General features: G+C 37.2%; 1 protein-coding gene across 1 annotated transcript; it reads left to right on the top strand.

The window, feature by feature from the left end:
• The first annotated feature begins 2,845 nt into the window (after positions 1 to 2,845).
• Positions 2,846 to 18,479, top strand: LOC107552191 (cell cycle checkpoint control protein RAD9A-like). The gene is made up of 11 exons (XM_016234035.1): positions 2,846 to 2,892; positions 2,973 to 3,043; positions 4,739 to 4,876; positions 6,635 to 6,749; positions 6,972 to 7,071; positions 7,659 to 7,765; positions 8,667 to 8,773; positions 13,939 to 14,003; positions 14,118 to 14,219; positions 17,017 to 17,266; positions 18,163 to 18,479. Exons 1-11 carry the CDS (start codon positions 2,859 to 2,861, stop codon positions 18,277 to 18,279), a joined length of 1,206 nt encoding a protein of 401 aa, XP_016089521.1. The 5' UTR covers positions 2,846 to 2,858; the 3' UTR covers positions 18,280 to 18,479.
• The last annotated feature ends 6 nt before the right edge of the window (positions 18,480 to 18,485 follow it).

The following is an 18,485-nucleotide window of genomic DNA, read 5'->3' as shown; positions in this document are numbered from 1 at the left end:
TAACATTTGTATCATCCATGGCAATGTAACTGCATAATAGGACATTTGTTTCCAAGATGAGGATTTTATACGTCATATCAGGTATTTCTCTGCATTTGTTATGTTGAAATTCTTTATAAACATGCATGAATTGTAACTGTGAAGCATACATTTGAAAGGAAGCGGTAGTGTCTCTCAAACTCTCTCTGAAGCATCCTCAGAAAACAAAAATTCAACAGTAATCATGAGTAAGACTCAAAGTTGGTTAAACGCAGTGTTGGGGAAAGTTACTTTTAAAAGTAATGCATTACAATATTGCGTTACTCCATTAAAAAAGTAACTAATTACGTTACTTAGTTACTTTTTATGGAAAGTAATGCGTTACGTTAATTTTGCGCTACTTTTTAAATCTGGACAGGGCTTGCTTGTTTGTTTTTAAAATAAAAAAGTTCTCCGTTTGCATTGAACTATCAGCTTCGTAACTTTGCAGATATTGTTTATGCTCAAACAGCAACATTACACACTAACGTTAAAAAAGTGAAATCGCAATGAACCACCCCTTTAAAAACGGACAGCAGAACAAATGTCTTTGTTCACGTCAGTAGATGTGTGAACCTCATTTTCAGTCAACACGGTGAAGCCAAGCTCTTTGAGGGCATCACACGCTGACTCAGAAAACACAGGATCATCACAGGACAACATTGAAAGCTGGTATCGGGCAGATTCACAAGAAGCAAAGTGACCCAAACCTTAACACACACAGTGCTGAAGAGAAACTTCTCCATTCTGCTCTGAGGAACCAGAAGCGTTGAAAAGAAGACGCTCAGAGAGGAGATCTGAGGGTGGAGATGGGAATGTTGTCATTAATACAAATTGTGTTTTCACATTTATAGACAGTACATATTCAGCTTCACCTTTCAAAGTCTACATACAGAGAATTGAAATTGCATTACTCTCAGACCCTTGGTGCATACAGTTAACACTAACAGTAGACATAATACAGATACATACAGTTTAAATATATATAAAATACAACCTATACAATATACAAATAAGGACATTGTGTAAAAAAGAAAAAAAGAGATAGAAAAAGTGGCATAACATTTGTTTCCAAGATGAGGATTTTATACGTCATATCAGGTATTTCTCTGCATTTGTTATGTTGAAATTCTTTATAAACATGCATGAATTGTAACTGTGAAGCATACATTTGAAAGGAAGCGGTAGTGTCTCTCAAACTCTCTCTGAAGCATCCTCAGAAAACAAAAATTCAACAGTAATCATGAGTAAGACTCAAAGTTGGTTATGTAAAAAAGAAAAAAAAGAGAGAGATAGAAAAAGTGGCATAAGGCACATGGCAGTTATAGTGCAAACCAGTGATATAAACAACTGTGAAGATATAACGAGTTTAGTGCAAAAGAGCTTATCAGTCTGTTAAACTTTCCATTCCATCCAGAAGTTTTCTCCTCAGTTCATTCCTGTGACAGTAAAGAACATCTCGGAGAGCTCACAGACAACATGAACACAGTTCTTAACTTAATTCATGCACTTATCTATTTACTTAAGTCTCCAGGGTATTTAAAAGAATGCAATGGTGTTATAATGCATCATGTCTGCTTGGATTTGACCCAGACACTCGTGTAACGTGTGATAGTGGCAGTCATATGAACTCTCACATGGCGTTTATTATCTTCTGCTTGTCCAGTTTGCAGTCAGACACCAGGGCTGCGTTCAGCCCCAACAAAACGGTGCAAAACATTTTTTAAACGGAAACGGTGGTGCATTGAACACTGTTCTGATGACGCAAGAGTTGCAACTATAGCAGCTGAGAAGGCCATTCTTTGTGTTCCTTTTGAAGAATTTTCGGAGCCTGATGAAATGGGTTTAAATACGTGTTTAATACTGCAAAATACACTGGATGGTACAGTCATTGCCCTAACATGTCGTTCAAACCGGAAACCGTAGCAAAACGTTGCACACCGGTTTGAGCTTGAACATGCCCCAGGTATGAGTCTAGTTTGGGGTTTGAAGCTTGCTTTCCTCTTCTAGCCGCTCCTTTACGGCACCCTGCTACCTGCCACCTTAACAAAGAATAAGACAATTTACAGTCGGACTGCTCGAAATACATGGTCAAACTATGTGAGGATCGGTCGACTCCCATATGAACACATTCAGTATTTTTATAGGTGTAAATGTCTCTATGATAAACTTCCAGCAGCTGACATTTTCATATTTACATCTACAAACACCACGAGTGTTTCTGTGTTACACTTTCATCGTTCCGGTCGCCCGCTGCTCTCAATATATCCAGTTCCTATACTTCGTGTTTTTGCACAAATCACTAAGAGAAATTATACATTTGTACTTTTCTATTTTTTTATTCATTTATCGACAGGTGCGTATATGCATATACACTAATTTTGGCATTAATATACTTCTGAAATTAAATTGTGCAAATGCTTATTAATGGACCTTAGCGTACCATCTGGATGTGTCGGTGAATATTTATGCAGACTTCCACTACTTTCAGTTCTATACAGTATTTATTGTATAATTTATTTTAACTTGTGGAAAGGTTAGTATTTATTCCCTGTTGAACGGTGTCAGGAATACGTTAAATGTCACGCACAGTGATCTATTCTTGTAAACCCAATAAAAACCTAAATAATTATTTAAAAAAAAAACACTGGTGAGAACAGCATCGCGCGCTTATTCCGTTAGTCGGACACTATATGGCGCGCGCTCATTTCTTTCCCGCTCTTTAGCGCTGAGGTAAAAAAAGCAAGCAAGGAAGCAAGCTGTTTTATAGTTTTTATTATCTAAATTCACTTTTCTCTAAAGGTTTCCCTTTTGAAATTTAGCTAAACATTGAAAATATAATGAAGTGCGTAATTGAAGGCAATGGCGTTAAAGGTAGGACACAATTTTACTCCGTGTTATCTAAATAAACCGCCTCCAGTTAGCATTTGTTGCTAATAAACATCTCTGTTTAGTCTTTGGAAAAGCAGTTCATGCGCTGTCAAGAATTGGTGATGAGATATGGTTGGATCCACTGGAGAAAGGGGTAGGTCTGATATATATGCACATGAATATAATGTGGATAATAAATAAAGTCATTGGTTGTTTCGTAAAATATAATGAATGAGCTGCCTTTGATTTCATCATCTAGGTAGGCAGCTCACTAGGTTTTAAGGCACAATCTTAAACCCCCGGGTTTCACAGACAAGGCTTAAGCCTACCCTTACGAAAAAGAAAGGGTAGGCTTTAATCAAGTGTGCTATTAGTATACTTCTTTTAAACTAAAAATAGGAAACTATACTTTTAGTCTACTTTTTGTGTACTTCTCAGAAATGGGCTTTATGTACGTCTCAGAAATATACTTGAAATTACATTTAAGTATACTTGACTTATAGCCTACTCAGAAAAAGTCTAAATATATTTGAGCCATGCTTGTGCTCCTAGACTCCGTGTTTTCATCGTTATACTGTAGGGGGCGCTAGTACACATCTTCTGTTCAGAATTTCCCAAAAAACACAAGTGAAGAAGACACCGAAACAACAGATGCTTCCATTAGGGATGGGCGATACCCCTTATTTTGTTTTCGATACGATACCGATATTTTTCAAGGCAGTATCGTCGATATCGATACCGATTCGATACTTCTGCACTAAACTTTTACATTTAGTAATTTAATAATTTAATACATTTCATAGAGTAAAACGGGTAATGAAAACCACTTCACTTTGTTTAAAACGCATTTTAACCCGTTTAATCCCAAATTTTTCCCAGACATGAAAATATCAGACAAAATGTTATCTTATGGTCAATCACAATCGTAACCGATGGGATAATGTGCACACTGAATTAACATATTTCTGCAGTCATAAAAATTGTTATATATCAGATACCCTGTTCTTTTGATGTTTGTATGTTCAGATATTCATGTAACAAAATATATACAAATTAATACCTAAACAGGGACATAGTAGTACACTTAAAGTATGATGTAAAGTTCACTTAAAGAAAACTTACGAGTATACTTGCAGTATAAAACTACTAAACTAGTAGTTTACTGAGACTATACTTCAAAGTGTACTAAAAATGCTACTACAAGTATTTAATTAGTAAACTATCAGTATACCTATAAGTTCACTTTTAGTATAGTTGCAGTACAAACTAAACATTATGATGTAAACGTGTACTTAGTTTACTACTGTTATACTTAAAGTATACTTAAGAGTATACTTTTATATACTAGAAAGTGGGTCAATTTAGTCCCAAGGAGTATTGAAATAGTACACTTACAAGTATACTACTAGTACACTGATATTTGTATACTTGCTACATAAAGTATACTTAAAAATAAACTTTTTGGTAAGGGTAGTCCTAAGACTAAAATGTAAGTCTGAGCTGTTTCAACTGACAGAAACTTGCACTGACTGATCTTAAAATATATCAGTGCCTTTGTTTTGTCTCAAGATGCACACCAGTAATGCTTTTTTCTGAGCACGCTTATAAAAATTACCCAAATGTCCTAATTGAACTATGGCCTAATCCTGGCTTGGTTCTAAGCCCTGTCTGTGAAACCGGGCCTTAGTGTTCAGTCTTAATCTTTATTTTTTGTCTAAGCTTAATTGGTAACACTTAACAATAAGGTTCCATTTGTTAACATTAGTTAATTGTATTTGGAAATATGAACTATCTATCTTATTTGTCTCTCATTTCTAATTCTCTGTCTCTCTGTCTCTCTCATCTGTAGTTGGCTGTAAGGACAGTAAACTCATCTCAGTCGGCTTATGCCTGTTTCTGCTTCACTCCTCTGTTCTTCCAGCAATATATTCCTGATCCAGACATTCAGAAAGACTGTGAAGCAGTAAAATGCAAGTTAAACCTGAAGGTACTAAACACTCAGAAGAACCACAGTTTTCTTTAAAGGGGTCATATGATGCGATTTCAATTTTTCCTTTCTCTTTGGAGTGTTACAAGCTCTTGGTGCATAAAGAAGATCTGTAAAGTTGCAAAGACTAAAGTCTCAAATCCAAAAGAGATATTCTTTATAAAAGTTAAGAGTCAACCACGCCTACCTAAAACGGCTCGTTCTAACACGCCCCCACATGTCTACCTCACTATGTGGGAAGATTTGCATAACGCCGCCCAAATGTTCACGCAAAGAATGAAGGTGTAACTTTTATTCTCGCTGTAGTATTGTTGACGCTGCAGCCATGTCGTGAAGGCGCTGTGTGCTTCGTTGTGAAAGCGAAACTACTTTGTTTGGTCTTCCAAAAGAGGACGATATCCGCTTCGTCATGCCTAGAGCTGATCTGTGCTGGTTGCTGAGGAAATACATCAACTTTCACCGTGGACAAAGCGGAGTCCAGCCCGCCTCAGCTCACTCTATCCCGGCCTCAGCGCACGCTAAGCCGGGGCTTCCCCTCACGCTAGTCCGCTGTGTTTTTCGTTGCCACTGATGATTCAAACGCGAGTTTTGGGCAGTGTAGAGTAGCACTTGTTGTTTGTCATTTCTCTGATCACAAATGCAGACAGAGTTTTATGTTTACGCGGCGCGATGCAATGCAACGCAACGCGTAAAAAGACAGTATAAGTCATTATAATCAGTAATCATGTCCTCACTGGATGCAACAAATGCCTCGTTTGTAATGGGTTTTAATGTTTATGTCTCGTCGCTCCGACCGGACAGGGCATCACAGTATGGTAAGGGGCGTAACATTTCCGTCTCACATTTGAGGTATTCGGCCAATCATCACGCACTGGATAGCTGGCCAATCACAGCACACCTTGCTTTTTCAGATCGATGAGCTTTGTAAAAATCGACGTGTTTCAAAAAGGCGGGGCATAGAGGAGAAACAATAATGTACAGTATGTGGAAAATAATGTTTTTTGAACTTTAAACCGCATAAACACATTTCATTACACCAAATACACAAAATAATGTTCTTTTTAGCAGCATCATATGACCCCTTTAAGTCTTGCAGGATTGGACGATGACGTTATTACTCCAAAGTTTCCGCGGGTCTTAAAAAAAGTCTTAATAAGTCCTAATTCAGTCTTCCACAAATTAAAGCTTTAAAAAGGTCTTAAATCAGAGCAGAAAGTCTTAAATTCTTGGCCAAGTCATGGCATTAAATGTTGCATGCACTGTAAAAAAAAAAAGAAAGAATATATTTCTCTATGTTTTTGTCTTTTTTTTTCAATACAAACATCCAAACACGTACTTTACGTGCAAAATGAAGATATAAAGTCTTGTTTTCTGAAAAATTTTAAAAAATGAAGTGAGTTTATACTTAAAACAAAAATATGACAACAACAAGCAAACTTAGTTGCTTTAAATGAATTAGATTTTTCTGAACCCGTTGGCAGATATTTGTCTTTGGTTTATAATAACTATAATAACTTCATTTCAATCCATTTCTTAGAAAGGGATCTTAACTTATGTCATTTTGTTTCTCAAGTAAATGCATCCTGATTTATGAATATTTAGACATTTGCACTGGAAAACAAGACTGATTTCGACATCAAAAATAAATTATGATTACTGAACCAGTAATATTAATACTCAGTGCTTTAACTCATATCCATCAGTAATTATTCATTCTTAGTACAGCTATTTACTAATTATCCTATGCTTTTTAATCAGTGTGTGCTTCCCCTGTTCCGCTGTGCGTCATGGAGAGAGCGCAGTGTGGACAAATGTGAGATATCCATCAACATCCCAAACAGCAGGGTGATATTTCAGTTTCACTGCAGACACGGTTAGTTCATTTGCATGTGAAGTATGTATTGAATCTGCTAGTGCATTGACAGAGGGAGGAACAGATTGGTGTTGGCGGATGTAATCACAGGGTGACAGTACACTTCACTGGACTCTCTTCTGTTACGATGAGATGCTACAAATCATTTCCATATTGCATAATTCATCACAACTTATCACATTTGTTCTAATCAAGATGTTGGCACTTACGTACATGTTTTAGGAATAACAAAGACCTATAATTTGGGGTATCAGGAATGCGAAGCTTTGCAGGCCGTGTTCCCAGCTCACCTCAGTCCTAATATCCTAATGGCCCAGTCCAAGTAAGTGCACAAATAATTCAGCATTACTTTTTCTGAAACTCTTTGTGGAATTGTTTATTTATTTATTTTTATGTTTACATCATAAATAAAGTCATTGGCTGTGTCTCAAAACCTGCTGTATTAGACATAATTTTTGCAATGTCTTGAGCATCCAAGCCTTTTTGATGCACATGCTTATGCTGTCTAGGTTTCCAGCTCACTATGACTTTAGTTTTCTAAACTAAAAAGATTGAGGTTGATTAAGGTTCCATTTATTAACATTAGTTAATTACATTAGTTATTAGTTGAAAAATAGTTCTAAAGAATGTATTAGTCTTGGGTAATGGTAATTTCAACATTTATTAATACATTATTAAAATCAAATGTTGTATCTGTTAATATTATTTAAAGGACCTGATCTAATGTGAACAAACAATGAACAGTTAATATTGTTTATCAACTAATGGTAACAAAGATTAATAAATACTGTAATATATTTATTTTTCATTGTTAGTTAATGCATTAACTAGTGTTTATTAATGAGACCTTTCATTTTTAGTATAATAGTCCAATTTATAGGCTAACTTTAAACCATTTTTGTTTTTCAGACTTTTAGGTGACATTGTGGTGCATTTCCCGGTTTCACAAGAAGAGGTCACTCTTTCCATTTCCTCTTTTAAAGTAACCTTGAAGACCTTTTGTGAGGAAGAAAATAGTAAGGAAACTTTTGTTGTCTTTATAGTAGTTCACTAGCTTGTAGTACTCTAACTATTATTGTAGTATATACCATGAATGTTATGAGTATGAGAACAAATATGTGATGCACATATATAATTTGAATAGCTATCTTCCATCTCCAGTGTCAAGAATACATTTTGTGATTTTTTTAATATCTCTTTATTTAATTATAAAACTTTCTTAACTCTTAACTGAACATTATTGTAATACTACAATGATTAAAATATTTTTTTATATTTACATTATAATTCAATTAAAATTACAATATTATAATATTTTTAAAATTACCTAATTTAAAATCACCTTAATTTGAAATCACTAAAATAAATGTACAGTATGATGAGGTCATGTGGTTGCATACTATTGTGTTTCTCATTAAATAATGCCTATTGCTTAGCTTATTATTTTTTAAATAATAATAATAATAATGTTTAATTTTTATGCTTCTTTTCCCAAGCTCAGAGTGCTTTACAATCAACAATAAAAATAAATATATTGAAAACAGGACAAATACAATAAACAATACAGTATACATGTAAAACTCTACAGACGATAATGGAATCTGAGCCAAATGAATATATATATATATATATATATATATATATATATATATATATATATAAAGAAAGAGAGAGAGAGATAATATAGTAAATAATTATATAACCTACATCTCGAATGCAGTATACATTTAATCAGTGAGCTAGTGTTCAATTAATTTTTTGAAAGTCCATTAATTTGACATGAAATTCACTGAAAAAAATTTCAGAACTGCATGTGACCTACATGTATTTAGACTTACTGTATACCAAAGCTCCTGTATACTCAGATGCTCAACATCGTGGTCATACATTAATTAGATCTTGTTTGTTTGTTATCAGACTATATCAAAGGTATGAACACCGAGCTGATGCTGCACCCAGATGAGTTTGACTATTTTCAGGTTGGAGAGGATTCAGCCGTGACCTTCTGCCTCAAAGAACTGAGGGTGAGCATTCAGCACGGCATGTTTTAAATACACAGGATATATACTTAAGTTGTGTGTGTTCCCATGCAAGTATGTTTTATTTGATGTTTGTGCTGGTGAGTGCACAAGGATCTGCCATATTCATTTTTATTGCCACTTATTTCTGTCCTGGGATGTCCAGTAGTCGTTGTGCCTATCATATTCACCCAAGCAAGTTCAGAGAAAGTGTGTTATGCATGTGAACTGAAAGGACTGCAATGTTCTTTTAACTCACAGCCAGGTGTGGTATTTTATTTATTTTGTTGCATTCTGCATTAATAGGCAAAATTGCATTCCACAAAAAATGCATTAGTTTGGATTATGCAAAACTACAAAAAAAAAAGAAAAGAAATTGTGTTCTATGATCGCTTCCGTGATTTTGGAATTTTAATGCCTCCAAGATAAATTATAAACACCATCTCGTTTTGTATCCTCGCGCTCAACCTTTGACCCTGATTTCCAGGGAAATCTAGTGGCAGTGGATTATGCCCCGACAGTACCAACCCTTTTCACGTACGGGTTTTGGCTGTGTGTCAGTGGCGTAACTTCTTGGCAGGCCACAGTGTATTTGTGTCAGTCATTGATGCAGTGGGACAGATGCCTGGATTCAAACCAAATAGCCTGTCACAATGAGTTACAGCACTGGACAGCACACTGTGGTCTGGACACACATGACTGACCTTCTCCTCATGCAGTCTTAAACGGGGTCAAATACATCTGTACGGATCAGTGTGTCCCTTGTGTATAAAATACTGTTGGAATCTGTTTTGACAGGTCTTATAACGTATATATGTAAAATATTATTTTAGTAATTAATAATAAATTATAATAAATTATATAATTGTTGGAATCTGTTTTGACAGGTCTTATAACGTATATATGTAAAATATTATTTTAGTAATTAATAATAAATTATAATAAATTATATAATTGTGTCTATCTATCTATCTATCTATCTATCTATCTATCTATCTATCTATCTATCTATCTATCTATCTATCTATCTATCTATCTAACTATCAATCATCTCTTCTCTCTCTCTCTCTCTCTCTCTTTATAAAATGCTTACATGCTGTGCAGGGCTTGACATGAACTTTTTTGCTCACCAGCCACTGTGGCTAGTGGTTTTCCAAATTTTCAGCCACTCAGCATGTTCACTGGCCACAATTTTGTTGTTGGGAAATTACGTTTTATATAACTTATACAAAAATGTATTTAAATTGATTTCCAGATCATTTTTGGCCTATTTAAAGGGCATTTTTCCCTAACCGTATTAAATGCATGCACCGTCTTTCATATCAAAATCGTACATTTTATTAATAATTTCACTTAATATAATAATAATATATAGGGCTGTTACCAATCAAATGAAATCCGTATTAACAAAACCGATCTTTCCACTGCAGAAGAAACCGAAGTGACTGGAGTGACATTCAGATGCATTTACACAGACGAGATCGGTCCGCTGCTAGTCAAGTTATCCCGTCTCATAGCGCAAAGTCACATGACTTTTTTGATGCGCATGGAGGAATTTATTCAGTAAATGTGTTTCCATCGTAGTTTATGCATATTTTTTCTTATCGGATAAAAAGTTTATCCTACTCAAAGGATTTTGTGCACATCTTATCGTTTCCATCCAGCGTTTTTTTATGCGATATTCCAAAATGCCCATAAAAATAGGTGGATTGAAATGCAGCTACTGAAGCATGCCTTCAAACGATTCGTTCAGACGGCTGATTCCTTCAAGAATGAAGCAAGTGCCTGTCTTTATGAATGGACCACTGAATCATTAACTCAAATGATTAAAAATTCAAAAACGCGAATCATTCAATAACGAAACACCGCTGTGTGTTGCTCATAGATGCGACTGTTCTGCTGTGATCTTTGTTTGGAACTATTTTCATTAACCAAATGGAGCAAAAACAGTCAACGTTGACAATATATCCTTTCAATAAATTCATTCGAATATTGAACTAAAATGTATATTAACTACTCGTTTTAACTCTTGTAGCCTATAAAATGTCAAATTTGCAATCGTGGTTTTCAGGAAAAACGTCTCGGGTTACGCATGTAACCATGGTTCCCCGAGAGGGAACGAGACGCTGCGCCCCCTAGGGGGCACATTGGGGAATGCAGCCTGCATGACCGATGTCTGAAGCACGTGTGAAACAACGCCAATCTATTGGTCCACCTGGCCCATGACGTCATTGGCAGGGTGCCCGGAAGTATAAAAGGGCACCTGCTGAATACGTCATCCACTTAGCTGTCTGAAGGAGACTTAAACAGGCAGGCCAAAGGCATGGCAAGGGGACGTAGCGTCTCATTTCCTCTCGGGGAATCATCACTACATGCGTAACCCTAGACGGGGAACGAGACGCTAGGGGAACCGAGGCGCATTCCTGTCCACCTGGTGGGGGAGCACCAAGGAAGCGACAGACGTACACCAAGCCTTTCCTCAGAAAGGGGCCATGCCACTGACGCCACGGGCTGCTCACACAACTTGGCAGAAATGGGGAACCCGATTAGATCCAGGGGAACATCCCACCCAAGTTAAGAGCACAACTATCCTCAGATAGCTATGCTATGTGAGCCATATAAGCCTGGATACTCAAGACCACTGAAGAGACTAACTAGAAAGCCTCTAGAGGAGCTCAAAGATAGCTACTTAAATCCTGGTAAGGAGAAATAGCTGCTGAGCTAGAACACAGCTATCCTCAGATAGCTATGTCCTAAAGGTCTTATGAAGGCTTGTAGACCAGAATAACCATGCACAGCTAGCCTAGCTAGCCAGGCAACACCTTCCTGCAAAGCTGCCCAGACCACAGAGAGTGGGCTATCTACTTACAACCCTAGCAGGGGAGATAGCACTGTCTAGGCAAGGGCTCAAGGAGACCGCTAGTTAAAACCCTAAGCAGGGGAGCAATCACTGAGCTAGCACATAGCTACCCTCAGATAGCTAGGTACCTAGGAAGGGGCTACCATAAGGGGGACCGCCTGAGACTACCCAGACCACAGAGAGTGGGCTATCTACTTACAACCCTAGCACGGGAGATAGCACTGTCTAGGCAAGGGCTCAAGGAGACCGCTAGTTAAAACCCTAAGCAGGGGAGCAATCACTGAGCTATCACATAGCTATCCTCAGATAGCTAGGCTCTAGGAAAGGGGATCACTCCAGGAGAGGGCTCACCGCAACTGCCAGTAAGACACAGCTAACCTCAGATAGCTGTATTCAAGTAAGCCTGTCCTGCCATAACAATGCCTGTTATGTAACCACCCTCAGATGGTTATACTAAGGAGGTCCCCAATCCGTGTCAGTCCCACGTTAGGCTAGCGAAGCACCGTGTCATTGACCAGGAGCTCACAAGAGGGCGATCCAGGGCATCAGTAAATGATTCGCTAAGAGCGAACACAGAGTGGGCTATCTACTTACAACCCTAGCACGGGAGATAGCACTGTCTAGGCAAGGGCTCAAGAGACCACTACTTAAAACCCTAGGCAGGGGAGCAATCACTGAGCTATCACATAGCTATCCTCAGATAGCTAGGCTCTAGGAAAGGGGATCACTCCAGGAGAGGGCTCACCGCAACTGCCAGTAAGACACAGCTAACCTCAGATAGCTGTATTCAAGTAAGCCTGTCCTGCCATAACAATGCCTGTTATGTAACCACCCTCAGATGGTTATACTAAGGAGGTCCCCAATCCGTGTCAGTCCCACGTTAGGCTAGCGAAGCACCGTGTCATTGACCAGGAGCTCACAAGAGGGCGATCCAGGGCATCAGTAAATGATTCGCTAAGAGCGAACACATAAACATCATCAGTCCGAGATCAAAGCCTGATGTAAGCCGTGGCTAAAACACTAGAGGGCTGGACACAACTATCACAGCTATAGCGAATAGCAGTTCCCTCAGATAAGGCTGAAGACAGGACAAAGACTTCAGCGCTTACTTGAGAGAGCTTGTGCCAAGGGGAACCCAAGCCAGGCTAGAACATACAGTAGCTGCCCTCAGACCGCCATATTCCAGATCAAAGTAAGCTTGAGCTGGAGCTTAACCATCCGCAGACCGCTACACTCTGAGCAGGGACTGCTCACTTAAAACCCTGAAGAGGGAGAGCAGTGTACTCAGCCCAAACTCACTAAGCGGGATTCAGAGGGACCACCCACTTAAAAATACCCAAAAGCCTGGGGAGGCAGCCCACTCCTAAACCCGTCTGGCTTAATACAGGAAGGAACATTCCCCATAACCACTCTAGGTGCTGAAACTCCCTGGGAAAGAAAGCTCGCAAGCATTTCCCCATAGAGTATTAAAATATATTCAAGCCCAGTGAGGCTCTCCACACACAATAACATGCATATTAGATAGGGTGACCATACGTGCCATTTTCCCAGGACGCGCAATATAGAAATCCTGGCCAGGACGCGTCCTGGGAAAATGGCATGTATGGTCACCCTATATTAGAGAGGCACGACCGAGTTGAATATAGCTCCGCCCACGATCTCGGAGGATCAGACTGAAACGATTCCGTGCTCACACTTCATCGTCATAACAATAGTTAGATACCCAGTAGTATCTGCAGCATCTGACAACCCGTTTAGAGAGGGTGTGCGGATCCAGCAGATCAAAGCAATCACCGCGACCTGGGATAAACTGTGCCGCGGCAACGGCGAACCGGGCCGCAAAACACAAACGCTTCATCCCGCATCCCTCGGGAATGGGAACAAACGCGAGCGGAGCCTAGACATCGTGACTCATCATGATGAGCGCGTAACTCTGAACGCGTGTGCTCTTCGCCGAGACCAACGCGAAAGCAGAACATGCCCTCAAGTGTTAGAATCCAAACATGGAGGCACACGTTCCCTCAGGTGCTGCTTGACTCAAGCGCTATACACAGGATTGATAACCCAAAAGAGCATCTTAACCCCGCGAGTCCCACGATCCGAGTCTTCGCCGTGCCTCGGCAGCAGCAGGACCCAAACCGCAAGACGCAAACGCTTGTCACTCATCTCTCGAGAAGAGGGACAAACGCGAATAGAGCTTCTCATTGGAAACACTCACAATGAGCGCGTTCAGAGCACAGAGTGCATCCCTATTTATAAGTATTATTAATTTATAATTATTAATAATTATTTATTGTTAAATTGCTTTTAGGGGCTGCTGTCCTTTGCCGAGTCTTATGGTCTACCAGTGTCTAGTCAGTTTGGTGTGGCTGGACAGTAAGTATTTTAACTTTTTTGATACTACACCCACATGCATTCAGCATAAAATCATACAGTAAGCATACTATACATAACCAGCTAATGCTGTCAGTTGATTCTGATCTATTTCAGGCCCGTATCCTTCACTGTAAAAGACATGACGCTGGAGGCCCATGTTGTGTTGTCCACCTTAACTGATCCAAACCACGAGAGCCCATCTCAACCTGCACCTGGGTATTTAATTTTGTCCCTCATATTAACATGAATGTACTGTATGTGTAAAATTGACTGGAACAGTTCACCCATAAATTTGCATTTTGTCATGATTTAGTTACGTTCATGTTGTTCCTAACCTGTATGCCTTTCTTTCTTCTGTGAATATCTTTTATAATCTGAATCTATATGATAGCTTTTTGTATGAATGCTTTTGTGTTCCACAGAAGAAAGTAAGTCTTATGGGCACAATGTGAGGTTCATTTTCAGTTTTTGGGTGAAATATTCTTATTTATTTTGCCCATATAGATACAATATTCCACCCTGTAACATTGTTTCATAGAATCTCTTTCCTGTAATGTCAAATTATAGTTGCAATGCAAATGCAAAATCACTGTGACATAAAGGCACTTCCATAGGCACCAAGAGGGCGTTGAGTTCAGTGACAGCTTTAGTGCTCTAGTCTTTCATGTCTCACCTATATAGGGTAACGCAGAACTAGAGCTGTGACATGCTAGCCTGTCTCTAATTATCACTGTAGCTCATCCAGTCCAGGCAGTGATGTCACTGAAGTTGCCCCGCCTCCTCGTGGTGTTTGTGCGTATCAGTGTTTCTGTGTGTTATTCTCCAGCAGAAACAAACATCTGGGTCACCTGTTGCGTGCAACTTACGTCACTGCTGACTGTTTAAACAGCCTACCTGCAATAATTATGCTAACACAAGCTAAAGTAAATAAAAACACTTGATTTTTTTATCTTTGATTTTAAAAGGACAAAGGGTTTATTTGCATAGATGTCAGCAAAGCAGTTTAGTTTAAAGACAAAGTCTGTCATCCAAAAACAAGGCCATTTATGTTGATTCTTTGGCTGAAAATGATGTTTAATTATTACAATAACTACAATAATATAATTTATCATATATAAATTTCATATGTATTTATAATTTTTATATACTTTTAAATATAGTAGAATATAATATATGTATTTATTATATATAATTAAAATATATACTTTTTAAAATGTATATGTAATATATATTATATTATATTTAAATGTATCTAAAAATTATAAATACATATGAAATTTATATATGATAAATTATATTGTAATTATTATAATATAAGTAATAAGTATAATTTTACAATTATAATTATAAAAACAATACAATTATAAATATTAAAATAAATATTAAAATAATCTAAATATAAATATAAAACTATAGTTTTAAAATTATACTTATTACTTATATTATAATAATTACAATACTGTATACTGTACACACACAATTATATATAATTAAATATAATTTGAAAGTAAATAGCTTAAGCATTAATAAGAGCAGATCAAATGGTAAGTCAATGACAGTCAATGAGCATTATAAAATTTTACACTTTAATTTATTTAGTAAATGTTTTAACTTAATGCGACTTACAAATGAGGAGCCACACAATGGATTAATATAAGAAAAGGAAACAAAAACTAGCTTTAAAAAAATTTTAAAAGACAAAAAATAGCATAAATATTTGAATGGATGCAGACAGCAAAGAGACAGACACTCATATAAGTTTGAAACGGCATGAGGGTGAGTAAATGATGACATAATGTTCATTTTGAGTAAATTAGATAATTTTACTAAATAGTGCCCAAATTCCCTCTTAGTGGAGTAGATAAACAGATCCTGGCTAGGTCAAAACAGTTGTTCTAGTTGCTTTGCTGTCACGTGCAGTGGAGCATTTGTCCTGTGGGCCGCAGTTCTGGTACAGGGCCAAATCTGAACATAGTAATGCCCCGCCCCCCTGGGGCGCAATTCACATATTCAGAGGCATGCATTCATCTTTTCTTCACACACCCTCCCCCACTGTCACCATGTGATTTATACCACGTGTTTTGTTACCCATAACACTCCCATCCCTCAGGTTTTGGTGCAAACTCTTTGCTTACAGACAGACATTCAGTAAAAAGGGTTTCACCCATTAAAAATAAATAGCATGTTTTAGATAATACACACTCACATAAGATGAAGACTAAAGTCATTTCAGTGTTTTAGTATATAAATGTGTTTTATTCTACGCAACGAGGGTCGCCCCTTTCATTGCTGGGGTATGTTATCAAAATGAACAAACTTTAGATGAATTGACCTAAAACTCCAGTAAACCTCATGCTTCAGGAGGACTTGCATGAACTATTTATTTCCAAAAAAATTTTTTTTTTATTATATTGTATATTATATATTGTATAATTTTATAAAATATATATTTAATTATATAATTAAAAATATTAACAAGAATTATATATATATATATATATATATATATATATACACATACATAGATTTTCTGTGAATTAAAAAGGAAAATGTGCAAGATTTAGTGATTAACATAAATATTATTCTTTTGACATAAAAATAGATGAATAGTTGAATACTTTACCAAATTTCTACATAATCAAAAGGCACTATGTCATTATTTCTTTTTTTTTTAATGAATGAAAAAGTATGCCTTACATTTCTGTGATTTGAACCAATGTTTTTTGTTTCCTATTTCTTATTTCCTTGGTCTTGCTTTATGGTGCTTGTCTGTTGTTTCGCTAAGAAATGTTCAATATTATACCAGGCCAATTCTTTTTGTTAACTTTCTACAGTTCAATTAAAAAAAAAAAAAAAAAAACCTTATTCTCCAGAGCTGGAGGGGGCAGCAGAGAGTTTAATGCTGCTTGTTTAGAAAAACCAAAAAGAACCCAAAACAATGAATTCATTGGGCATGTTTAAATGATTAAATTGTAGCTTCAACAACAACAACAAATAGCAGTCTGTTTTTCAGGGATGACTGTCCTGTCAACGTCCCCAAGACCTCCACAGCAGAAGTCTCCACATGTGGAGGCTCTATGGAGACAGAGGTGTGCGTCACTGATGGGGAACAGGTGGCTTCCAGTCAGGGCAGTGAAGTTTTTAATCCAACCCTTCAAATGAGGAAGATGATTCAGCTTCAGACACCTGGAGAGATGCTGCCAAGACCCAGACTGGCACCTGAATCGGCCTTGACTACACCAGTAACACCAGCCACTTTTAAGGTTAGAGTTTTCTATCAGACAAACAGTAAATTGCATATCAGGCCTAAATTCTTATTTTTTTATCAGTCGTAAGTAAAATAATAGCAAAATATTCAAAATTGTGAAGTAACACAAGTACAAAATTACAGTGACCCAAAAAAAAATTTAAATTCATCCACTCCAACTCATCCATCCTTTAACCCTGTAAAGACTGACATTTCACATAATAGCCTGAGTAGAGCAGACTACTTAAATAAGACTGTAAGATGATATTTAAATGCTTAGTTTTATAATCAAAGCTCTGCAGTTTCAAAACATACAGTATAATGCAATGCAATACAAAGATGATTGAGAGATGAAGAAATAAATGTTCTCCATACATTGCTTATTTAGCAAACATTGATCTTGATCATTTAGCATTTTAACATGATTTTTCTAAATGATGTCTGGATAATCAAATAAACCTAAGTTGCTTCAGTCTAGTATGCGTTCGTCTTGAAATATCACTAACAATTTAAATTTATTCTCATTTACCTTATAAAAATCTGTAGACATTTTACAGAAAAACACACCTGAAACTTTACTTGCTAAAAGTGTACAGATGACCAGTCAGACAACAGAAGGCATGTACCAGGCATGTGCAACAGGTTTTTCAGCAAGTTTTGATAATGTTGATAATTTAGAGGCCTTAGAAATGTATGTATCAAATATAATACATCAGGCTTTATAAGGCTAAATAGGGCTAAATAGTAAGACGGTGTGTTATATCTTTAAAACATCTGTCTACAAAACTTGTTTCAGGTATTTAAGCAGAAGCATTTAGATCAAACGATTTTAGTAGAATGATCCAACTACAATTTGGTCAAAAATTACTCAGATGTTTGCATTTACTGTACAACTCGAGGGTCTCTTTTCAGATCCGCTCACTACTCTTCGGGGCTGTATACACTGATGTAGTGGACAGTAAAACTGCAGATTTACCCAGCCTGGCCTGTGCCAGTGACACAGAGGAGGATGGAGGAACAGAGGAGTGACTCGGGTAACCAACATAAGCTAACCTGATGCAGGTAACACCTACTGCAAGAATGCATGGACTTTACAGCATGATGTAGCCTACAGTAATTCAGTAGATTATAAAGACAACCTACAGTGTGTTAACACAGTTCTGCTGTTTAGATTGTTTTAAGGTTAATATGTTTTGAATTTGACGTTTTCCTTAAATATTGCTGTCAAGGCCATT

The sequence above is a fragment of the Sinocyclocheilus grahami genome, unplaced genomic scaffold (assembly GCF_001515645.1).
Source record: "Sinocyclocheilus grahami isolate Dianchi unplaced genomic scaffold, SAMN03320097.WGS_v1.1 scaffold442.1, whole genome shotgun sequence".
Taxonomy (NCBI): domain Eukaryota; kingdom Metazoa; phylum Chordata; class Actinopteri; order Cypriniformes; family Cyprinidae; genus Sinocyclocheilus; species Sinocyclocheilus grahami.
The sequence above is the reverse complement of the archived record's forward strand: the minus strand, read 5'-3'. Positions and strand labels throughout refer to the sequence as shown.